Here is a 25,854-nt window from a genome sequence, read left to right on the forward strand (position 1 = left end):
TTTTGGTGGAACCGGGGATTGAACTCAGGTCCTTGCGCTTGCCAGGGAAGCGCTTATTCCACTGAGCCATCTCCCCAGCCCCCCCAGGTTATATTTGAATTCGGGATCTTCCTTTTTCAGCTGCCTAAATCCCAGAACTACAGACATATACCACTGTGCCCACCCATATTATCTTTGGTCATATTTGTCCTGTTAGCTGTGAAATGATGTCATTGTGGGTTTTTTTTTTTTTAATTTAAAAATTTATTTATTTGATACAGGGTCTCACTACACGGCTTGGACTCGTGATCCTCATTTCTCAGCCTCCCCAGCACTGGGATTATAGGCATGTGCCACTACACCCAGTTCCAGTGGTGGTGTGATGGGTCTGGGATTTCCAGGGCCCGGCACAGCATGTGATACTTGGGATTGAACCTGGGTCTTTGCACTTGCAAGGCAGGTGCTTAAGACTGCTGAGCTATCTCCCCAGCCTGTCATTGTGTTTTGATTTGCTTTCTCTGTTGCTGTTCATATGCTTACTGACCATTTCTGTGTCTTGCTTTAGAGAAGTGTTTCTTTTCAGATTCTTAGCTCATTTTCTCAGCTGCGTTAGTTTATATTTGTGAGAGTTCTTGATATATTCTAGATATGTTTGTTATCTAATATGATTTGCAAATATGTCACATTAGCATCAAAATATTAAATATGTATTTGTAAAAGCACACTTTATTACCCAGAAGAACTGCCATATTCACAATTATTAATACAGAGTTATATAAAATACTTTGTTTAAGGAAACCTTCTGGCTTAGGAGTTAACCAAGATAATCTTCAATGACATTTTTATTTGTTTGAAAACTAGCATATGAGTTAACCTATAAAGTATACCTGTGATCTAGAGAGAAATCTTTTTCCTCAGCCCAAAAGACAGCTAATTGTGTTGGTCAGCTGATCATACTTTTTTTTTTTTTGCAGAACCAGGATTGAACTCAGGCCCTTGCACTTGCTAGGGAAGTGCTTATTCCAGTGAGCCATCTCCCTGGCCCTTGAGAGAAATCTTTTTAATAGATTTTAAATTTTGATTTAATTTTACCTTGATATTTTCTTACTTGCTGCTATTAAAAGATCCACTTGAAACTTGTCCTGGAAACTTTATGCACTTTGAGAATCTCTGAAAGAACTCAGCCCCGTCTTGTGTTCCCCTAAGGGCATTTCTCCAAGAATTTCCTCTTCTAAGAGCTTGTTGCTTCATGTTACCAGCCATGGGGGGAAGTGTTCTAAATTCCAGAACTTTTATTCATAAAAGTTCCCAACCTTTAATTGCCTATGAAGGAGAATACTGGGTTTGTCTTCATCATTGTTTTTGTGAACTTTGCTTTTGTGACCTGGCTGACTGAGAGTTGCTCTGGTAGCATATAGTGCCTTACAAAGCTGCCCACTTGATGAAATGGTTTGTTTGTTTGTTTGTTTCTTTATTTATTTTTGGTCTTTTTGAGACAGGGTCTCACTATGCAGTTAAGGCTGGCCTTGAACTCACTTTGTAGACCAGGCTGGCCTCAAACTCACGATGATCCTTCTGCCTCAGCCTCCAAGTGCTGGGATTACAGGTATGCACCACCACACCTGGATATGGTGAAGTTCTTATCACTCACTGAAGTGGGAAGGTTACTCACTGTAAGACAGCATAGGCCTAGGGTGGTAGAAGAAACAGGTACTGCAGTGGGCCTTGAGTATTAGAGGTGATGACCTGTGGACATTTCCTCTGGGTCCTGGTCCTTACTGTAATGTGTTTTGCAAAGTTCCAGATTGTTTTTAACTCTTCAAAAGATTTTTAAAGCTGCTAGATAGTGTTTCTTGCTAGGTTTATGCTTGCTGTATATATAATACAGGTATTGTTTTATGTGTGTTTTTGTGTGATGATGTACTGAGCATTAGCATTACTTTAAGGTACGCACATTACTCATGAGAAACAGAGCAAATGTGAATTATTAAACTCATCCCAAACAAATGCTTTGCCAGCTCAAACCTTTTCTTTTTTAACAAAGTGGTACTACCTGGTGATTTAAATTATGGGGTGATTTTTGTCCTTTAAAAATGTCAATATGAGTTGGATGTGGTGTTGCATACCTGTAATACTAGTACTCAGGAGGCTGAGCCAGGAGAATTGTTGGGAGTTTGAGGTCAGCCTGGGCTACATAGTGAATTCAAGGCCAACCTGAACTACATACATAGCAAGACCCCATTTCCAAAAAGAAAAAAAGTCAATATGGCCAATCATGGTGGCACATGCCTGTAATCCAAACACTCAGGAGGCAGAGGCAGGGAGGAAACAAAAACATGTTTTGTTTCCTTAGGCACTTTTTTAATTAGTGCATGTTAAGAATATATAATAGTGATGTTGATTTTGGGCTGCGTATATGCAGCCTATATTGATTACACACACACGCACACACACACCCGTTACTTTCTTTCTCTCTACCCCATTTTTTTTTCCTGATTTCCAAGAGTACGTTTCTCCTTTTAGTGACTTATTTATATTTTAGGTTTCTCATGTAAGAGAGATCATGTGATATTTTAATTTTTTTCATTTATGTATTTGGTACAGGGTCTTACTATGTATCTTGCATTCATAGTGATACTTCTGTTTTCAGCCTCCCCAGCACTGGGATTACAGGTATGCGCCACTACACCTGGCCTGGTTGCCCGCCTAGCATGCCCCAGACACGAGGCTGGTGCAGCAATATTTTAATTTTTGCACCTGGATTATTTTGCTTAGCATGATGGTCTTGAGATCGATCTACTTTTTTGTGAATGACATGATTTCATTCTTTGTTGCAGGATAATACATTATATGTATTACTACCACATTTTCTTTATTCACCCATCTATTGATGGGAAACTTGGCTGGTTCCAGAGCTTAGCTATTGTGAATTGTGCTGTTACAATCACTATGGTATGATGTCTTTGACTGCTTTAGAATATACTTAGGACCCATACAGCTGAGTATTTATTTTTTGAGAAATATGCATACTGATTTCCCTAATGAGTGCACTAGATTACATTCCTAACAATAATGTAGGAGGGTCACATTCCAACCCCCATTCCTGCAACCTACACTCCTTATCTCAAAAGAATTAAGCATTTATTATAGTTTGGGACTTAGGATCTAGACGGTGCTGTCCATCAGGACATCCCGCAGTAAAATAACCAGTAATACATTCTCTAGCAGGTGGTTTTTAGCATGTGGTTGATGAGTTCTTGATGGGAGGCTTGTATAACAGATGGACAGCATTTTAAATTTAAATGCACATGTAACTAGTGGCTGCCATATTGAACAGAGCAACCACATATATCTCAGCTCTGCAAGTGTATTTATATAACCTTGAGTGAGCTACTTAACCTTTCTGAAGAATATAAATAATATATACCTTCTCTGGGCCTTATGCTTGTGTGAGTTGATATGTAAGAAATAACTAAATATCAGCTAATATTACTCTAATTTTTATGTGTTTTTTAAATGTCATAGAAGAGAATACAAAGGAGAGGAAGGTATAGTTTCTGTGCTCAGCATGTGGCTGCTGTTGACGGATGATCTGGTATTTCAGATGGAACTTGCCAGAAGTTCTTTTTTTTTTTTTTTTTTTATTTGAGAGAGAGAGAGAGAGAGAGAGAGAGAGAGAGAGAGAGAGAGAGAGAGAGTGGTGTGTGTGTGTGGCCAGCTCAGCCCACCAGGGGGCGGGGCTGGCTGGCATGTGGTGCTGGGGGATTGAACCGCAGTCCCTGATGCTTTGATAAGCTTGTTCCAAGTAGGTGCTTTAGACCACTGAGCCATCTCTCCAGCCCCAGAAGTTCTTGAAGGAGCTTATTACTTTACTTTACTTATGTGGTTGATACAGCCTGAGCAGAGATGGGGACGTTGAGGTCCTTGTCCAAGCAGGATAGACTGGCCTTTTGTTTCAGATTTCTTTATCTACAAGCAATTGTTCCAAGCCTGCACCTGAGAAATTTCAGATGCTCTTTAAGTATGCAAAGCTAGGTTTCCACTCTGAAGACTAATCTGTATTACTGAAATTCTTTTTTTTTTTTTTTTCCTTTCTAAATTATATTTTGGCAGCAACTACCAAAAAAGAGCAAGATCTATAGGCCATGTTCTAAAATTGCACTCTTTCGATGTGTCATTTAATTCTCAAGCATAGCCCTTTGTGCTACAGAGCCACTATCTAAAATCCGAGACGCAATGTGTGTTTCAAAATTCTGATTTTTTCAAAACTTTAGAAAGGTAATGTTAGATATTACTTTCAGACAAGTATTATCATATTAAATGCAATCAGGGCTATAAATAGCTGTCATCAGTTCAGAATGTTTTTCTCCAAAGGGATCATAGTTTTAGGCTTGAAACTCCCCTGAGTGTGTGTGTGTGTGTGTGTGTGTTTCAGTTTTCTAAAATTGGTGAAATGTGGAATTAAAGATAATTTTGTCAGATTTGCATCACCCCTATTTATTTATTTATTTATTTATTTATTTATTTATTTTTGCAGAACCAGGGATTGAACTCAGGCCCTTACGCTTTCCAGGGAAGCGCTTATTCTACGGAGCCATCTCCCCGGCCCCTATCATCCCTATTTATGCAGCTGTTACTGGCAGAACCTAAATTTTTAGGGGTTTGTCTGGTACCGAGTCCCATACTCTTTCTGCCTTAATAAAAAACATGAACCCTCTGCTTTGCAGGATTTTGATGACTACCTTTTGAGCCCTCATTTTATTTATTGTTGACTGCCACTTTCTCTGTAGCTCAAACAGCCAGAGGTGCTTACTGTTTGTTGAGTGAATCATGTCTCATCTCTGGGTGACTATCCTTTTTCACAGCTCCTCAGGTCAGGGATTTCTAGCAAGCACAGTAGAGTGAATGGTAGAACAGTGGCATCATTCCTTTGTATAAATTGCTTTCTCTCTGTGTTTTCAGGATATAGTTAAGGCACTTCATGTGAAAACTACAACCAATCTTTATTACCACATACATGGTGAGAACAACTATGGAGCCAGTGGTACATGCGGTACCTGTGTGAATGAAGACCATGAATTACTTCTTCACTGCTTGGCCAGAATGACCATGAAAACACTTTGTTTCTTTTCCTATAGTTTTTAGAATGGTGCTTCCTAACTTAATGTAGTTAGAAGCATGACAGACTACTTACCTATGGCCTTTTTTGGGAAGGAATTGTTGCTTTGGGGTCTTAATAAGTAAACTATGTTTGTTTAGAAAGGTGTTAGCTGGCCTGCATAACATTTTAAAGGTAGTCATGGTGAAAGCTTAAATTACTTCCTGGGCTTTCTTCTTGGGTAGGGAACCTTTAGCTCTGTGCCTGATGACTGAGGATAGGAGAAACAGCTTGGATATTGCTGGTGTTCTGGGTAGATTCGGAGCGAAGCATCCATTCTGTGCCTTCTCATGCCACATACGACGATTTGGCCTCCATGTTAAGTTAGGATAGCGCTCATAGTGACATTTTGCCCACCTGGATTTCTCTGACTCAAGATGTCCATTTCCTCTTCACGTATCTCATAAAAATATATGTACTCTGACCTACAACCTTTCAGCTTTTTCAGTGCCTCAGCACTACCCAGTTGGTTTTGTCCTTGGAGTCTATCCTTTGGAAAATCTATTCTGTACTTTTGCTTGCAATCCTAACCAGAAAATTGGGGCTGAGGTCACTGCTTACAAGAGAAGTACTGTACCTACTTCCCATCAGCCTGATGTTTGATTTGGCTATGTACTGGAACAACATGCTACTTAAATGTTTATAAGATACATTGGTCGTTCAGAATCTGCAGTGGAGGCAGCTGATCATGTAAACAGTTGTTCACAAGAGGCTTTTCAGGCCTGTGCATAAGCCAGAGGATGAGACGTTAGGGAAAGACTTACCACAGCATTGGAATTATGTCAAGTAAGTGATGACTGCCAGACACAAAGAACCTGTGCAGGGAAAATGGAACCCACAGCCTGGACTTGAGATGTTCATAGAAAACTGCTCTTAGATGAAAATGTTTACAGTGCTTTACACTAAGGTTCTATGTAATGTAGAGAACAAAGCCTTCTACTCTTGGGTATTTCAGCTGTTTGTGTGCTACACTGCTAGACTGTGGGTGGGTACAGGGGAAAATATCTCTTGGGGCTATGGTCCTGAGTTGAACAGAGCATGAAAAGGGATAAGTAACACTGGACATCTGAAGCAGAAATAACTTCTCTGTTCTACTTTTATTGGGACAAACAGCAGAACATTTATATTGCTAGCACTCCCCTCACTAATCAGTAACTGAATCCGTAGTGGACTTGTTATTTATTGCTTGTCACTTACAAAATATTTCCTAGTGAAGCAGAATCATTCACTGACTTACAACTTAGATCATGCATTATTTATTTATAGAACATAATAACAGATTTAATGATATTTAATTCTTCTTGTTGTTTTCAAGTAACCACACTTTCACATTTAGACCAGAGCCTAACTACATAACTGCTTTTCAAAGAATTCCTGGCAGATTGATTTTAAATTATATTTTAAGAAAAAATACTCAGCCAAGCTTAGTGATGCACACCTGTAATTCCAGCACTCGGTACGTAGGCTAAGCTTGGAGGGATTGCAAGCTCAAAGCCCACTTGGGCTACATAGCAAAACCTTGTCTAAATAAATAAACGGGAAAGGGGGAAAAATGAAAAAAATCTAGTCATTAGTTAACTTTGCACAGATATATAGATTGTAAAGCTTTATGATGGAACATGCCTGTAATTCCAACAGTCCAGGAACCTGATGCAGAGGGAGGGCAAGTTTGCTATCCTGGGCAACTTTACAAAGAGTTCATCTTAAAAGAAAATTGAGGAGGAAAAAAAGGACCCTTACTAGTCAGGTACCTCCCATACCAGTATTGGGGGCCTCAGGCAGTGCTTTATGGCGTATAAACATTCTCCAGTTTCCCTTTTTTTCCTTCCTGTCTGCCTTTGATAGTCACTCATAGTGGAGCCATTTGAGGTCAGGATCTCCTCACCATTGCTCTGAAAGACAAGGGTATGCTGCTGCCAGTGCACAGGCTCCCTGGGGCTTCTAAGAATGACCTGTTAGCTGCCTTTCTGAAGAAAGTTTATTTTACATTTTAGTTTATTTTACATTTCTCAGTCAAGAGCCTTTCTTTCAGCTGCTGCTAGCAACTGCTGTCTGTATGAGTCCAAATAGGAATCCATGGAAATTGTAGGGTTAGGAACCAATCTAGAAAACATAAATTTTCCTTAGTGGTTTCTTGCAGGTGCCTGGCAACAAAACTTCTCTTAACTTCAGGGCCAAAAGCTTTATAAAAGACCATATACTGCTTCATGAGCAAGCCCAGAAATTTCTGAACTCCGTGTTAGGGTTGACATAGGACCTTGACTGCGTTTAATTAAAGATAATAGCGGTCATTAATAAGAGATTTGGAAGGGTTTTTTCCATATAAAGCATCTGTGCACTTCATGTGTACACCACATACTCTTAACTTCTCTAGTTAGCACCTTCCAGAAGGCAGACTGAGACCATGGGTTGAAAGTCCCAGGTGTGTAGATTACTCAGCTTTGACTATTCTGCTATCAGTGACTAAATATGCCTGTCTTTCCTGTGTATCTTATATGAAAAGAACAATGTTACTACTTAACATCCATTTTTTAGATCAAGAAGGGACATTATTGACATTTATGTCACTATAGTAAAAATATATTATTACCTTAAGTATGAGTGAGTTATGGTACAAATATTTAAGATTGTATAATTTATTATATTTGTGTTATTTGAGAGTCATATGACTTACTGGCTTTATATTTTTTAAAAAAGTTTGGATTTCTTTTTCTAAGATGAGAATCTTGATACTGCTGTGTTGTCCAGGCTGCTTCAAACTCCTGGGCTCAAGTGATCATCCTGCTTGAATCTCCTGAGTAGCTGGGACTATAGTTTTACTTGGCTCGGAAATCTGCATCTCCTGCTGACAAGTCTCTCACTTAGAACCATTGCTTCATAGATTTATCCCATCTGATTGGTGTTTTGGATCACTTCTTCATTTTTTTCTTGTCTCTACTAAATGGAATTTTCTTATTTTCAATACAGATGCAGAGTTTGCAAGGTGGCACAGAAGCCATAGCTCGACTAGATCAATTAGAAGCTGATTATTATGATCTGCAGCTTCAGTTGTATGAAGTCCAATTTGAAATCTTGAAGTGTGAGGAGTTACTGTTAACAGCGCAGCTGGAAAGCATCAAAAGGCTTATATCAGGTATGGTATGTACATAACCCCGTGGGTGCCCACAAGATTGAAGACATGGCAAAAATGCATAGACTCCAGCTGTGTTTCTTTTAAGACTTAAAAAGCAAACGTCTAAGCCTGGAAGAAATGCTTTTTTAAAAAATGCTATAAAGGAGTCCCTGAAATCAAGTAGGTGGTTTAATAAGACTCAGCATTACACTTACACTTAAATTTTAGGGGCCAGCATTTGAATTTGCGACAATTTTGAATTTTACAATAGTAGAATGGGAGGAAAGGGAGGCCTTAAATTTGCTGTACACATGCATCCTGTGAGATGTATTCGCTTGTTACCACCATTTTACAGAAGAGCTCAGAGATGCTGGCTGTGGCTGAGGCACCAAGCCAGTCAGTGCCTGGTTCTGTCTGATTCCACGGCCCATGCTTAACCAGGACTCTTTGTTGCTGTCTTGTAACAGAAAAGAGAGATGAAGTGGTGTATTATGACACTTATGAGACCATGGAGGCTATGCTGGAGAAGGAGGGGATGACAGCATCCATACATGTACAGAGGGAGGAGCTGTTGAAACTGCAGCAGAAGGCACGCCAGCTGGAGGCCAGGCGGGGCCGAGTCTCGGCTAAGAAAGCGTACCTCAGAAACAAAAAGGTATCCAAGGCCTGCTCTTATCCATTATCTAATCCTTGACCGTGTCTTAATTGTGTTTATCACTAACACTTGCATATTCTTTCTTTCTTTTTTAACACTTGGATATTCTTGAAAGTGATTGTTGCCCCACCTTGATGCATGCATGGTTCATTACATAAACATGGCTTATTTTTCTGATGGTTGGCCTCTTCTGTGTATTCAAACCACCAGCAATGATGTGCTGTCACCTCTAGAATCCCTGAGGCAGGCTTTGCGGAAGGCCTGACTACAGGATCCCATGTAGTGTATTTCCTTGCTCCTTTCTATTCAAGATGGCTAATGGTATGGTCTATGAGCCTTGCTTTTGATTATCATCTGCAGAAATTTACTAGATCATTTGTTACTTATTTTTTAATTTGAATTATATCTCAAATTCTTGCTTACTCTTTTTTTTTTTTAAATGCTTTTTTTTTTTTTTGGCAGAACTGGGGATTGAACTCGGGCCCTTGTGCTTTGCAGGCAAGCACTTATCCTACTGAGCCACCTCCCCAGCCTTGCTTATTCTTAATATTTGGAGTAAGTGCATCTGCCGAAATGAGATTGCTCCTGTACCATGAAAATGTTCTCTTTGCTGAGTAGCATGATTTAGTGATTTGTGTTGGAGAGAGAAGAAGCTGTTCTCTAGTAGCTCCTAGGCTTCTGATAATGCGTTTGTGTGGATGATGATGCCACTTCTCAAAATGGAAAACATGTAGAGCTTGGAGGTGATGAGCCAAGACTTGCATCCGAGAGGTCTTGGGGTAGCCAGATGGAGATAGTTGTGAACCTCATGGGCCATTGTGTACCACAGGCACTCAGTAGGTGATTCATAACAGTGATAAAAGATTGTGAGCTGGTAGAAAAGAGTAAGGATAAGGTGGTGGAGCACAGGACAAAACATTGTTTTAGGTGGAAAAAAAGAACTTCATTACACTTAATATTTTTTTAATTCGGAATGCAAAGGTCAGCAAATACTCTTAGCTGGGGAGTAAGACATCATATAGGTATAGCTTATGAAAGATTAAGCAAGGCCTGACACATTCTTGAAGTCAAGAACCCTTTGGGAATGAAGCTAGGGGAGCATCTGAGAATATGTGTGGAAGAAAAGGTACAATTCAAACAGAAATTAAGCATAAAAAAGGGAGATTATGAAGTCACAGAAGTGAAGAGAGAGAATTTCATGGGGCAGGGTAGTCAACAGTGTCAGATGTTCAATGGAGGAAGCCAAAGGAGAAAAGATGGTGTGTGAGTGTTCTGTGTCATTTAATCACAGTCGTCCTGGACGGGTGGCAGCAGAGGGAGCTGGCTGCACACTGGGACAAGATGAGCAAGAGAGACAGATAAAGAGTCTGAATCAGACTGACCTGGTCCCTGTGCTCTCCCCCTTTGGGATATATAATGCATTATCAATGATAATCTGAACAATATTCTTTCTGCCTCATGAATGTAAATCTGAGATGAAAGAACTGACACCTACTGAGTTGTCCTTTTACACATGCATCCTACCCCCAAGCCTACCAATCAAGGTACTAGGAATACAGAGGGAGTGAGGAGTGATAGAAGACTGAGAAGAAGGAAAACCTGAAATACTAAAATTCTAAAAAGAAAGCTATCAGAAATAAGGGAGGGAAGGAGAATGGGGAAGAAAAGAGGAGTCAAGGGCAGGGGATATAGCTCAGCAGTATAAGCATCTGCCTGGTAAGTGCAAGGTCCTGAGTTCGATCCCTGGTACTGCAAAAAAAAAAGAAAAAAGAAAAGAGTCAAGATTCATCATGTATAGGTATAAATTCCCTATGATGAATGTGATCATTATGGATATCTAAATTGTACCAATAAGATTACTAATTTTTTTTTTTATACCAGGGATCGAACTGAGGACCTTGCACTTTCCAGGCAGGCACTCATGCCACTGAGCTAGCTCCCCAGCCCAAGTTTAATTTTTAAAAACAAAAATTATATGCTCAGGCTGGGTGTAGTGGTAGACACCTGTAATCCTAGCACTCTGAAAGCTGAAACAGGAGAATTGTCATGAGTTGGAGACCAGCTTGAGCTATATATATAGCAAGACCCTGTCTCAAAAATAAAAAAAACAAACAAATCTTAAAGAGGTTGAGACAGGAGGATTGCTGAAAGTTCCAGGCCAACCTGGACTATATAGTGAGTTCAAGCCCAGCCTGAACTGCACAGCTAGACTCTTTCTCAAAAACCCAAAACGTTAAGTAAATTTTTAAAAATAAGAAAATAAGAATAAAGCCCATAAAATGATCGAAGTTGGCCTTTCATGATGACATACAAGTTTGGCAATAAAAATACAAGATGTAGAAAATGACCAGCTGGGGTCTGTGCTGATGGAAATCTGCCTGGTGGTCGACTAGGTGCTTCATAAGGGCAGTGAGGGTGGGGAAGCCTGCCTCCTGCATCTGGCCATCCAGCTGACAACAGTGATGGCTTCCTATAGCCTACAGGGACTTAGCTGGTCTCAGGCTAGGGCAGAGGGCACAGAAGCCCCACCCCGAGGTTTCTTTCCTCACCTGGATTCACCTCCCGTGAGGCGAGAGGAAAATCTGAGATGCAGGCCAGACACAGGCTGAGCTGCTCAACAGAACCTTCACTGAGCTGGGATTCCTGTACATGCCTGAGACCCAGTGCTCTGAGGCTGAGGCAGGAGGGTCACACATGCAAGCTCAGCTTGAGCACCTCAGGGACTGAAGAAGGCACTGTCTCACTTAAAAAAAAAAAAAAAAATTATAGGACAGTTTCAATAATTAATACATTGGGCTGGGGAGATAGCTCAGTAGAAAAAGTGCTTGCCTGGCAAGTTAAAGGTCATGAGTTCAATCCCCAGTACTGCCAATAATAATAATAATAATAATAATAATAATAATAATAATAATAAATACATTATACATTGTTATCTTCTTAGTGGTTATCCCATAATACAAGATGCAGACAGGATGTCCTATCCAAACAGTACTAGTACAAATCTTTCTTCTCATTGAATTAAGTGAAAGTAGCTGTATGTCTATCCTAACTGTTCTGTATGTACAGATACAAAATAATCCGTCTTTCATACTCCCTTTTTATTTAGCCCTGTCAGAGATGGGTATTCCATTGGCATCTAAATACTATAGGTGCGTGAATTCAGCAAAACAACCCAACACAGTCCAGCAGTCCACAATAGTAGTGGGTTATCCACAGAAGTTGTTGACTTGAGGGGCCGGGGAGATGGCTCAGTGGAATAAGTGCTTCCCTGGCAAGTGCAAGGGCCTGAGTTTAATCCCTGGTTCTGGCAAAAAACAACAAAACAAAAAAGAAGTTGTTGACTTGAGTCTTTCACAGTTCAGCATATTAATATGGCTTTACTTTACATACCTTGTTTTTATACTTTTCTGCTGGATGGTTAAGACCAAGATAAAGTAAGACCTGTATAACAAGAAATGTAACTTTTGTATCTGATGAAGTCAGTCAAGTCTCCTCAGGATTTATCCTGTAATCCTGTCCGCACTTTGTAGATCCTTTGTCAGTGTCAGCGATGTGGATGAGTCACGGCCATTGCTTGACCAATTTGCTCTCTGTGAAAGCCGGAGAGAATGTTTTCTCTCCATGTGACTCTCCTTAGGCACACTCTACATCATCGATAATGTTGCTCTGTGGCCCCATAATCTCCTTGATCAGAAAATTTGGGACACAACTGAGTTACATGATGTTACAGTACAGGTTCTCCTATGTCCTGAGTCTTCACTGACCTTGAAAGGCTAGGGTCAAAATGTTGGCTGTCCTTGCAGCCCTTTTATTTCTCTAATTTTTGTTCTGCAAATTTAGGTTGTTAACCCTCCAGAAGAGAAGCTTATTGTTATTACCCTACAACATAGGCATTTGGGTTTAACTTCACTATCTGTCAGAATATCAAACATCTTAGGCATAACATGGAACAGGTATTTTCCATCAAGTATTGTTAAGTTAAACATTAAGTCCCTACAGAATATGGATATAAAAATTTAAAAAATGAAAAATATTTAAAGAATATGAATAAACACATATTTTTACACAGAAATTTAAAAATCTAACCATATACAGAATTGTAGCAGGACAGTCCTGTGACATGTTTTTTTTCTTTTTCTTGTGTCTTTTTTTCATTTATTACCCATTCAAAAAGAAAAAAAAGACGTAACTTTTACTTGTGAGAGAGTATGGTAATAATTGATATGTCATGACAAGAAGTAGGTATTTAGAAGACCAGAATGACAGGCATTCCAAGCGTGACCCTTCTATTACACATTGCTATCTTCAGTGCAGTTGCTTGGTTCACAGGTATCAGCATGCATAGTTAACCAGGGTGAGAATCCTACCAATTAACTGCTAGTTTCAATAACCTGCTGATGTTTCTCAGGATCACTGCCTTGCCCACCTTGTGTGTATAAATGTATGGCTTTGTCCCTGTCCTGTTTCCCAGCTTTTCTCCTTGCCCTCTCCTCATTGTCCAGTCCTCAAGTTCTCGCTTTCCTTTTAATTGTGTTATACCTTTCTATTTGTATTTCTTCTTTTGAGTTGTTATACTAGGGAGACTATACGATATTTACACAATTGGGTCTGGTTTATTTTACTTATGAGTATATCTTCAAGTGGCATCCACTTAAATATAAATGCTTCAAGTTTATCATTCTTTATAACTGAGTAATACTCCATTGCATAAAAATACCACATCTTTTTCAGCCATTCCTCATGTGACAGGAATCTTGGTTGTTTCCAAGATCTGGCTATCACAAATTGTGCTGCTTTAAACATAGGTACACATATATCACTATGATAAGAGGGGGAAGATTTTGAGGGAAATTTGTGTCAGTTTCTTTTTACTGTAATAATTTTTTAAAATTTAGGCTGGGGAAATTGCTCAGTGGCATAAATGTCTGCCTGGCAAGCATAAAGTTCTAAGTTTGATCCCTGGTACCAATACATACATACATACTATGAATAAAAATTGAACATTTACTCATATTATGATCATTCCTTGTATTCTTAACCTTGTGTAGAAGACTTCCCTTAAGGATAGTTACATAACGAAGGACATAGGCAAATTAAGATTGTTTGCTATTACAGGCATACTATAATCTGATTATAGGTATATATTATTTTATAAAAAGCACTTATGTGCTGCTGCTCTTTGCCATCCAGCGGAAAGGCAGCCTTCTGAAAACATCAGTGTGTCCTTATCCTTCTTACTCACTTCATGTGACACCCCTGCAACTTATAACAAAGATCTCTTTTTATATGGTGATTAGAATGCACATAAATTTGGAATAATGTTAAAGGTTTAAAAGTAATTCTGACTTTTTTTTTTTTTTTTTTTTTGTGGTACCGGCTGTTGAACTCAGGACCTTGCATAGTTCTGACTTTTTAGTCTTTAGCAGTATCTTAGCTCTGAGAAGTATGACCAGAATATTCAAACTGTATAAATATTTAAATTAGTCCAGACAAATTCATGATCTTTAATTCGTCAGTGAAGACTGAAGAATACAGACTGTGCTGACAGCTGTATATTCTTTTTTGCCACTTGTTTAAAAAATATAGTGAGACCAGAATCTTTTGGCCAAACTTCATAGCTGAAGCAGAGACTTTTGAGATTATCTAAAGATTTCCCCTCCACATGGCCACATGTCTCCTCTGAAAGAAGCAGTAGGAGGTCAAGAGAAATTAATAATTTAATAGAAGAGTCTTATTTATAAGACCCTCAATATTTGATTTATACTTCTGCAGCAGTACAGGTAAGAAACAAGTGGATTTTAATTGATTCTGTGCTGTGTAAAGTATATATTAAAGTTACCCACACACTTACATGCCAAATAAACTTTGGGGGTCATTTTTTAACTTTCACTTGCATTAAAACATACTTTATTTATTTATAGGAAATTTGTATTGCAAAACACAATGAAAAATCCCAGCAGCGTGTTCAGAGTGCAGATGAATACAGAACCCATCACACAGTACAACTGGTAAGTTTGACTACCAGATATGGGAAAAAAACTTAATTTTTACAATTCTACAGCTGAGTAAATCTATTACAGTAACACTGTAATAGTGTTTTGCTACCCTGAACATCCCTTTGTTCCACCTATTCATCCATCTCTGCCCCTAGGCCCCTTGCTATCATGGTTTTACTGTCTTCATAGTCTGGGGTTTTCTGTCCTACATGGCAGGCATAGTAGCCTATTCATACTGGCTTATTTCACTTAGTAGTAAGAATTTAATCCTTTGTCTCTTTGTGCCTCAGTGCCTCATATTTAGTGTTGAATAATATCCTCTTAAGTAAACAGTGTATCCATTCACCTGTTAAGGGACATCTTGGTCTCTTCTAAGCCTTAGCAATTATAAATAAAGCTTCTATAAACATCCATGTAACATTTTTTGGTACACACATGTTTCAAGCCATTTGGTTAAATACCAAAGGCATTGATTGCTGGATTGTTTTTTTTTTTTTTTTTTTTTTTTTTTTTTTTTTTTTTTTTTTTAATTTTTTTTAAATTTATTTATTTACTGTGTGTGTGTGTGTGTGTCCAGCTCAGCCCACCAGGGGGTGGGGCTGGCTGGCATGTGGTGCTGGGGATTGAACCGCGGTCGCTGTGCTTTTGCTTAGCTTAGCTTGTTCTAAGTAGGTGCTTTAGACCACTGAGCCATCTCACCAGCCCCTGATTGCTGGATTGTATGTTAAGAGTATATTTAATTTTGTGAGAAGCTGCCAAACCTCCCTCCAAAGTGACTGTTTCAGTTTGCGTTCTCACCTGCAACATACAGACAGGAGTTGGGGTTCTTCACACCTGTCTAGCTTGTGCTTTTTTCAGGGTTCTTAATTTTTGCTGTTTTAAGAGGTGTGTAATAATACCTCTTGCTATATGATGTTGAACATCTTTTCATATTGTCATTTGCATATCTTTTGTAAATTGTTCATTTGCTTGTTTGAGGTTTTGTTTTCTTTCTGTCTTAGGAGTTTGAGCATCCTTTCATATACTCATTTGCCATCTGCATATCTTTTTTGCAAGTTGTTCATTTGTTTGTTTATTGAGGTTTTGTTTTCGTACTGTGTTTTAGGAACTCTGTATGTTTTGGGCAATAATTCTTTAGCACACATCTTTTGCGAATGTTTTCTCCCAGTCTGTAGCTTCCTTCCAAGAAAGTTTTGCTTTTAGCAGAGTCTAAGTTTTAGAGTTTGTGTCTAGACATCATAGATGGAGCCTTTTTCTTTTCTTTTCTTTTTTTTTTTTTTTTTTTGCGGAACCGGGGATTGAACTCAGGACCTTGTGCTTGCCAGGGAAGCGCTTATTCCACTGAGCCATCTCCCCAGCCCCTAGCCTTTTTCTTTTAATTTTATTTTAAAGAGAAAATCAAAACAAGAGACAACTAGGCAATGATTAATAAATTATATATTGTTATTTTTAAATTACTCAGAGTATAAGATATTGGAATGTAATTGTATAATTAAGAAAAATCAGTGTAACTAAACTATCTCTTCTGTGTGTTGCTTTTTCCTTTTTTTCATCCTTTCCCACATCCCAGTTTCTTTTTTCTTTTGAAAAGTTTCTTCTATTTCACAATATGTATTGTACAGATAGATATTATACAATTTGAACTTACTTTATAGCCCAGGGTGTCCTCAAACTGAACTTGCAGCAGTCCTCCAGCCTTAGCCTCCCAAGTACAGAGATTATAGTTGTTTACCACCAGGCCGGCCCAGTACAGTGTCTTGTTCTAATATTACCTACTTCCTCAGTGTTTCTGATCCATGTCATGCCCAATCAGTGTCTGCCCTTTTTTAGAAATAATACATTGTTCCCAGCAGTTTGAGGCCAGCCTGGGCAATATAAGTGAAGTTTAAAGCCAGCCTGCACTACATGGTGATACCCTATTTTAAAATAAAATAATGATTATCATATGTTGGTAAGAAAATGTTAGCTGGGCATGGTTGACATGCCTATAAGACCAGCGCTGGAGAGGCTGAGTCAGGATTGCTGTGAGTTCAGGGCCAATCTGGACTACAAAGTGAGTTCAAGGTCAGCCTGAACTACATAGAAAAAACTTTGTCTCAAAAAGATGGGGAAAAAGAAGTTTTAAGCCATGTGTGGTGACACACTTATTATGTAAGCACTCAGGAGTCAGAGGCAGAATGATCACTGCAAATTCAGTACAATTCATAGTAAATTCTTTTTTAAAATTATTTATTTGTGTGTGTGTGTGTGTGGCCAGCTCAGCCCACCAGGGGGCAGGGCTGGCTGGCATGTGGTGCTGGGGATTGAAACGTGGTCCCTGTGCTTTGCTAAGCTTGTTCTAAGTAGGTGCATTAGACCACTGAGCCATCTCACCAGCCCTGTAAATTCTTGTCTGAGAAAACAGAAAAATAAAAAATGTTTTACTGAAGGTTGCTGTAGAGAATAGTATATAACTTAAATTTCCTAAGGTGAGCATACCTGCGTAGCTCCCCCAACCCCTAAAAAATGTTAACAGAAACCAGAGTCTCTTAGGTTACCTCCAGCAGCTATATCCCTCCAACACTCAGAGACCAGTTAACTTATATTCTGGAATCAGTAAGTGCTTTGATCAGAGTCACCTAGGTAAAGGGGGAAGCTGGTGTTGAGTGCAGCCTGCCAGTTACAGCTGTGCTCTTGGGCATTTAATGCTCTACTCTGTACAGTTTGTTTCCTCACACAACCTCATCGTTTCATCCCTAGAGAGTCAAACCATTCTTCCAGATTAACATGTAACTTGACTTTCAGTATACAGCTGAGAGATGAGCAGTGTAGTGATTCTGTGGTTACTTCATCTCTGATATTTTGTGTTGGGAGATGCATGCTCACAGTTGAAACACAATCTAAATATCTTAAATAGCTGTGAATAATAAATGGACTTTTCTTGATGTCTCATCACAAGGGCCTAGTGTAGAAAAGCCTCTTTACAGCTACCGTTTGGCCCCCATGAACATATATACTAATATTTTTTTTAAAAATGGGCTGGGGAGATAGCTCAGTAGAATAAGTGCCTGCCTGGAAAGCACGAGGTCCTGAGTTCAATCCCTGGTACTGGGAGAAAAAAAGAAGGGGTGTTTTATTTCTATTGCCACTATCATGTAGAAGCTGCCACCCCCCTGTCAAGTATGAAGTATGTAGCCATCTCTGTATCCTGTCCCACTCTTCCCTACTATTTCTCACCTTGGCATGGGGCCTACACTGTCCCTAAACAGAGGGCTCATCTGGTATCTCCCTCCCCTGGCCATTCACAAGCCTTGTTTTGTTTACCTTGTGAATTTTGGAAGCCTGCCCTTTCACAGGCTGTTTGGATTGTTACATAGTCCTCCTTTCTTATTTTTTAGTTTGTTGTTGTTTGTTTTTGAGACAGAGTCTCTATGCAGTTCAGGATGGCCTCAAACTCATGGCTATCCTCTTGCCTCAGCCTGCTGAATGCATGGATTACAAGTGCACAGCACCATGCCTAGAGAAGCATGTTTTCTCTACCTGTTGTTGGAAATATGTATAATATCTAAGTCATTAAGCAGTTGGTTGCTAACTTTTAAAGACTTTTTTTTAGGTTTTTCCAGTACTGAGGATGGAACTCCGAGGGTCTTTGCACTGAGCTACTATATCTCCTGTGTTTTTTTTAAATCATTTTCTTTTTATTTTTAGGTAGGGTTTCAGTATTCACTGTGTTGCCCAGAATTAGCTGGAACTTGTAATTCTCCTGCTTCATCCTCCCAATACGCTGGTATTACAGGCATGGCCCACCACATCTGTCTTAATTTTATTTTTAAAGTCATCTGTATTTGAGTTAGTAGAATATGGCATCTTAGAAGCATTTTATTCTAAAACTGTTTAGGACTAAATCAAGGTAATTTAGTTCATCATATCAACATGAATTATAAAACAATGATTTGTGTTAAAGCATTGCATTTCAGGTGTCATAGTACACATGTGTAATCCCAGCATTGAAGAGGCTGAGGCAGGAGGATCCTGGGTTTGGAATCAGCCTGGGATACATATCGAGACCTGACCTTATCTTGGAAAACAAATGCAAAAGCAAAATACAGAGTGCTCATTAAAACATTTCAGGACTCATCTGTGCTACATTGTAAGAGTCCTCCACTCCCCACCCCCAGCACAGCATAATGAAACTGTTATTCTTTACCAGAAAAGAGAAAGATTACATGATGAAGAGGAAAAAAAAAGTGCCTGGGTGAGTCAAGAGAGGCAGAGGACCCTGGACAGACTCCGGATGTTCAAGCAGGTAATAGCATGTCACCCACTTGTTTCTCTCATTACCCTTTCTGTTTTTTTGTTCTTTTTGTTTTTGTTTTTTTTGAAATATGGTCTTGGTGTTCCTCCAAACTGGCCTTGAATTTGCTGTATAGCCCACACTAACCATAGACCTCACAATCCTGCCTCATCCTCATGCGTGGTGATATTTTGAACATGTGCCACCATGTCTAACTTTAATTGCTTTCACACAGAGCTTGACATGCTTTTTTGGTGGTGGAACTCAGGCCCTTATGCTTGCCAGATAAGTGTTTATTCTACTGAGCCATCTCCCTGGGCCCTTCACATGCATTTCTATTGCAGGATTTCTATTTGGAATATATTATCATTACAGTTAATACTTTTTGTGTCTTTTTTTCCTGCATATTTATTTTACTTTTTATTTCATTTGTTGTGTTATTTTATTGTGGATTGGACACAGGGTCTCACTGGTAGCTCAGGCTGGCCTTAAACTCACAGTGATCCTCCGGCCTCCCTAGTGTTAAGTCACACTTCAGTCCTTGGGCCATGAGTTACCCTCTTCACAGGGCCATGTGAGCTTGGAGCAAGACCAAGCATCACCATGGGAAGAGGAGTAACAGGCAGGAGCACAGAGGCTGTTGAGGAAGTGTCTCCTACACACCCTGGCCAGCCTCCTACCACATCCCATCATCTTCAGAGGGCCTCCTAACATGACAAGGAATCTTTTATGAAATACCTGTGAGCATTTGAAAATACCAGTAGCAGATGTTTTGTTATGTTGCATGTTTTACATCCAATTTATTTTTCCTTTAAAACAAAAACTTTTTTTTTTTTTTTTTTTTTTTTTATGAAACTGGGGATTGAACTCAGGCCCTTGTACTTGCCAGGGAAGCGCTTATTCCACTGAGCCATCTCCCTGGCCCAAAACAAAAACTTTTAATCATTCATTTATTTGGTACAGGGTCACACTATGCAGCTTGAACTTGTAGCGATTCTTCTGTCTCAGCCTCCCCACTGCTGGGATTACAGGCATACACCACCATGCCCAGTTTTGGTGACTTGCTCAGTATGCCTAGGGTTCTGGGGCTGGCACAGTGTCTGTACCAGGAATCAAACCTGGGTCCTTGCGCTTGCCAAGCAGGTGCTTAGACCACTGAGCAATCTCCCTAGCCTATTTTTCCATTTAAATTAGTAGCTTAAATTATTGTTAAGATTATCTAATTTTGGACAGTTGGCTTCGTAAGTAGGTAAGCAGGAACGAGACCTTATATCTAATAAAAAAGGAATTGTGGTAATTTCTGGAGCAGTATTAGGCATCAATATTCTACTGTTGTTACTTTCCTGGAAAGTCAAGTAAAATCCAAAATAACCTTTGAGTTAAAAGAGGATCAGCAGGCATTTGTTCAGATGTCATGGTTTTAGTGTAACTCATCCTTTGTAATCACTTTTGCTATTTTAGAAGTATCCTGGGCAAGTCATCCTCAAGTCAACCAGGTTACGACCAGTTTATGCTAAGAGGAGGAGTGCAGTGAGTCCCGGGCCCCGAGAGGACCAGTGTGACTCTGTGTCAGGGCCATTGCAGGGGGAACCCACCCAGCCGGAGGGAGGCTGTGACCAGCCTGGGCCCCTACAGCCAGCAGCACCCCAGGAACTCCAAAGTTTTGCCCAGCTTGAAGACTCTTCACTAGTACAACTTGAAGCCATGTCATTACCTCTCAGTGGGGCCACCTCTGAACCACCTCCCACTGCATCTCTTCCACTTTTGGATAGTAGTGACCTCAGACCACGTTCTGTCACCGCACATCCACTACTACCACCAGTTCCTCCCCCGCCCCCACCCCCACCCGCTCCACCTCTGCCTGTTGCAAAGGACAGTGCTGTCACTGCAGAGACACTGGAGACAGGGCTGCCCAGGAAGGAAAGGACCGAGAAGCGGATCCCAAAGTCAGCCAGTGCCCCTTCAGCACACCTGTTTGACAGCAGCCAGTTGCTCAGTGCCCGGAGAAAGCTAAGGAAGACTGCAGAAAGCCTGCAGAGGAGGAGAGGTAAGCTACACAGACATTTGCGTGAGTGCCTGCTAGACATAGTCACCTGCTGCACAGAGCTCAAGACATTAATTGATAGCACAGAGGTCTCAAGGTCACAGCAGAGGAGAATTCTTAACAGCCTGTAGCAACAAATATGTACAGACACAAAGATGTGAGCTATCACAAGTCATCATGTTTATGTTTTCTGACATAATGACTTTTGACCTATTTGATGATGGTTCCTTTTGTTTTGTAGAGAAAAATCTGATTTTAAAACTAGAAAATAAAATACTTATGGGATAGGAGTGTAGCTCAGCAGTGGAGCACTGCCTGGCATGTGTGAAGTATGTTCAGTCCCCAGAACTAGTGAGGAGGGGGGAAATATTCAGAAAGTGCCAGGCAGGGCAGCACATACTTATAATCCTAATTCTTTGGGAGTCCAAGACAAGAGGATGGCAAGTTTAATGTCAGCCAGGGCAATGTAGGGAGACTGTCTCAAAATAGAAAACGTAAAAGGTTTAGGGGTGCAGCTCAGTGTGAAGCCCGGGGTCCATCCCTACAACCACAGTGGGGTAAGGTGGGGGACCTGTGGGGATGTAGAGAGACATTAGCGAGATCATGTAATATTTAGTCACAATTTAGTATTAAGTACTTTATTATAGTATTTGTATAAAAAGGTAAAGAATGGAGAGAATATGTACAATTTATTGCATATCAAATACTCTTCAGTAAAGTTACTTTCAGAAATATTTTTTTGGGTGGGGGCGGAATTGGGGATTGAACTCAAGCCCTTGTGCTTGCCAGGGAAGTGCTTATTCTACTGAGCCATCTCCCCGGCCCTATAAAATATTTCTTACAATATTCAGAATAAAATTTCAAAGCACAGTCAGCATAGTGAGTGAATGTTCAGGTTTTCCCGGTTAAAGTTCAATCCAGTCACTGAACAGGGAAGTCTTCCAAGCCATGCTGAGACCGCCTCCAGCTTAGCCTGCTCGCTGCTGTCCTCTGGAAAAATGACAGCAGAGCAGCAGTGCCTACACTGTCATTTGCCAGGAATTTTAAAATGAAGACAAAACAGGGTACCTTCTGCCCTGACAGCCTCTGCCCACAGTTTCTGATTTGATTTGTAGCTGGTGTTTCCACATCTGGGTTATTGTACTCCAGAATGTGAGTGATGACTTTGATGTGAAGCGTGATCCTAACTGTGGTTATTGTTTCATTTTCCAAAGTGAGCTCACCCATGGACGAGGTGCTAGCATCCTTGAAGCGTGGTAGTTTTCACCTGAAAAAGGTTGAACAACGAACTCTGCCTCCTTTTCCTGACGAAGATGATAGTAATAATATCTTGGCACAAATAAGGAAAGGGGTCAAATTGAAGAAGGTACCGAAGGAAGTTTTGAGAGAGTCTTTCACACTGCTGCCCGACACAGACCCCCTAACACGGAGCATCCATGAAGCTCTGAGAAGAATTAAAGAAGCATCCCCTGAGTCGGAGGATGAGGAGGAGACCTTACCCTGCACAGACTGGGAGAACTAACAAGTAAATGGCTGCTGTCTTTGGCAGCGTTCAGTAGTAATGCTTGTATTGGTTGGTGGGATCCAGTATTTCTCCTTTAGTCTGAGGCCTGTTGGGTATTAAATAGCCTAAATATAGCTTGGATTATAGATTTGTAAATTTCAGATCTTAATTCTGTAGTTTACTGAAACTAAAATAACACAAAAATCACTGTTTAAGGACTACATATAAATTGATTTTTAACATTTTGATCAGAATTTCTACAGTATAGCTATAATCCAAGTAAAGGAATAGTCTCTTGCCTTAAACAAAACAGCTTTTTCTAACTGAAATACTTACAGTTTGAGTTTTGATATCTTAGCTAACTGCAAAGTTTTCTAAAATCAGTTAGTAGAGTTGTTGCATTCTCTGATTATATACCTTTCTTTCTTCTTTTCTTCCTTTCTTTCTTTTCTTTTTCTTTTTTGCGACAAGGTTTTGCTATGCAGTTAGGGCTGGCGTTAAATTCAAGGCCTAGGCTGGGCCTTGAACTTTCAGCATCCTCCTTTCTCAGTCTCCCAAGTACTGAGATTACAGATGTACACCACCATGCCTGGATGATTATGTAGCTTTCTAAACTCTTAAAACTACTCTGGCACATCACAGTTACTGCATTGTTTGTTTATATACATTCGAGGCTGTGGCTCATGAATGTAGGAGACTTGCATCATGATCTCGAGGCTCTATGTGTGCTGTTACCTTTGTTTGCATGCATAGCATTCCATTTGATTACAGTATGTAAAGTAGAACAAATTATCATTTACCGATACCATAAGCTATAAGTTAAATAGTGTGTAGGATTAGTAATGATTACAACTAAAATGCAATACCTTGTGCATACATGTTCTTGATTTTTGTTCATTCTTCACAGCATTGACCAAAAAGGAAAGACCAAAGTTCTGGAGGGAGATAAAGTGTATATTAGCTTACTGGTTAACACTGTGATTCTTATTCTCAGAGCAAACCTGAAACTTGTTAAAAATGAGTATTTCTGGCTTTGAGAAAATCTAAGAAGATACGATATGTATGCAGATACACAACTCGATTTTGAAGACTTGGAACAAAAAACATGTCAGTTTTTATGTATGGATTACATTCTGAACAATATTATTGGGTTGTATCAAACAATATTCTTTGGTCCTGGCTGATTTTTCCTTTGGGCACATATCTATCAGGAAATGGACCCTCTAATACCTCTCCACCTCCCACACCCCATTCACACCTGTACCACTTTTTTTTTTTTTTTAATGTATTTAGTACAGGTCTACAAGGTCTCACTATGTAGATTGAACTTTTGATTCTCCTGTTTTCATCCTCCCAAGCGCTGGAATTATAAGCATGTGCCACCATATCCAGTCTCAATTGGGCAGGGCCAGCATGACATGCTGGAGATTGAACACTTGGCTGCTTCATTCTCCATAAGCAGGTGCATTAGTCTGCTAAGCTATCTGGCCTGCCCCATGTGCACCACTCTTTTTTTTTGGTCTTATTTCTGATTTTATTTTATTTTTTTTATTAATGTTATTGAGAAGCAAATAGTAATGAGACGGTTTCAAAACAGGATAGTAGGACAGTTATAATAATTAATACATTGTATATTGTTGTCTTTGTAGTAGTTATTCATAATACAAGATGCAGACATGATATCCTGCCCATGCACTATTAGTACAAATCTTCTCACTGAAAAATTTTTTTTTTTTTTTTTTTTTTTGGCAGAACCGGGGATTGAACTCAGGGCCTTGTGCTTGCCACGCAAGCACTTATCCTAATGAGCTATCTCCCCTGCCTTGCACCACTCTTGACATTAAAAAATCACACTCTTCTTAGTCTACATCGCCTCACTGTGATTCAGCCCCGGGTCAATATTTCTGTCAGTAGTATTTTGGTCAGTGTTGTTACATATAGAGGCCTTAATTATAATCACTTCATTTAGCTTTCTGTTTTTTTGATTCCCAAAATAATTTGAAACTCTTTTCTTGTCTGTATGATGCTATGTGTAGAGTACACACATGTATATATATGTGTTTCTGCTCCATATGTAAAGTTTTCTTGTTTACATTCTTGCTATTTGTTATTATTCATCTCCCCCTGCTTGTAGCCTTCAGGCTGATGCTCAAGCCTGCACCTAAAGCTACTATCTTAGCAATAAGATTGGCAAGTCCACAGCTGGGCCTTCATGTGTCTGTGTACAGTATTCAGTTTTTTTAAACTGAACCTGGCCTGCCTTGGCCTTTTCTTGTTTACTCAGCTGTCATGGCTATTACTGTCTTCTCTCATGGCCAGATCTGCCAGATACACAGACATTAGAAAGCAGTGACATTCTGTTACTAACCTGTAGCTAGCCTAGTTATTTTTGCATCTGGGTGCATGGTTAGTGTTAATCTCAAAACTCTAAGCAGAATGTGTATAGTATACCACTGGTAAGCTATGTAGAACTTGGTTAGAAGGTGTAGGGTGACTGTATGGATGGTGTGTTGGACAACAATATATAAGGTCTGGTTTCTGCAGACTGACTCTTAAGACCCAGACAACTCAGAGGAGTGGTGGGGTCACTGTTTTGTGATCAGAGAACAATCATAAAAAATTCCTAACTTTTAGCTAGAGTTTATATTTCTTCTCTTCCTTTTTTCTTTTTTTTTTTTTTTTTTAATCTGTTTGATACAGGGTCTCAGTACACAGCTCCGACTTGGTGATCCTCCTGTTTTCAGCCTCCTCAGTGCTGGGATTACAAATGTGCAACACCACACCCAGTCTCAGTGGCCAGCTCAGCATGCCCAGGGGCCGGGCTGGGGCCATCACTAGCACCTGTACCAGCATAGCATATGGTGCCAGGAATTGAACCCTGGTCCCTGTGCTTGCCTATGCAGGTGCTTAGTCTGCTGAGCTATCTTGCCAGCCCTATAGTTTATATTTCTGTTCTTAAAGATTTTTATACTTTTATGTTTTTTTGTGGAACCAGGAATTGAACTCAGGCCCTTGTGCTTGCCAGGGAATCATTTATTCTCCTGAGCCATCTCCCCAGCCCCCTTTTATGGTATTTTAAGACATTGAGTTTGTCAAAACTCATGAGGTACAGAGTGAGTTCCAAGGCTAGGGA

General features: G+C 39.8%; 1 protein-coding gene across 2 annotated transcripts in view; it reads left to right on the forward strand.

The window, feature by feature from the left end:
* The window catches only part of Jmy (junction mediating and regulatory protein, p53 cofactor), an 89,939-nt gene that overhangs the window by 61,561 nt on the left and 2,524 nt on the right, over positions 1 to 25,854 (forward strand). Inside the window, exons 5-10 of one of the 2 annotated variants that reach the window (XM_004645749.2) lie at positions 8,105 to 8,270; positions 8,717 to 8,904; positions 14,826 to 14,912; positions 19,090 to 19,185; positions 20,635 to 21,220; positions 22,432 to 22,742. In XM_004645749.2, coding sequence (XP_004645806.1) covers positions 8,105 to 8,270; positions 8,717 to 8,904; positions 14,826 to 14,912; positions 19,090 to 19,185; positions 20,635 to 21,220; positions 22,432 to 22,739 — 1,431 coding nt within the window. In that variant the 3' untranslated portion in view covers positions 22,740 to 22,742. The remainder of the gene's footprint in view (positions 1 to 8,104; positions 8,271 to 8,716; positions 8,905 to 14,825; positions 14,913 to 19,089; positions 19,186 to 20,634; positions 21,221 to 22,431; positions 22,743 to 25,854) is intronic. The other variant, XM_023706049.1, reaches the window with a different exon arrangement.

The sequence above is a fragment of the Octodon degus genome, unplaced genomic scaffold, assembly GCF_000260255.1.
Source record: "Octodon degus isolate 3935 unplaced genomic scaffold, OctDeg1.0 scaffold00238, whole genome shotgun sequence".
NCBI classification, from domain to species: Eukaryota; Metazoa; Chordata; class Mammalia; order Rodentia; family Octodontidae; genus Octodon; species Octodon degus.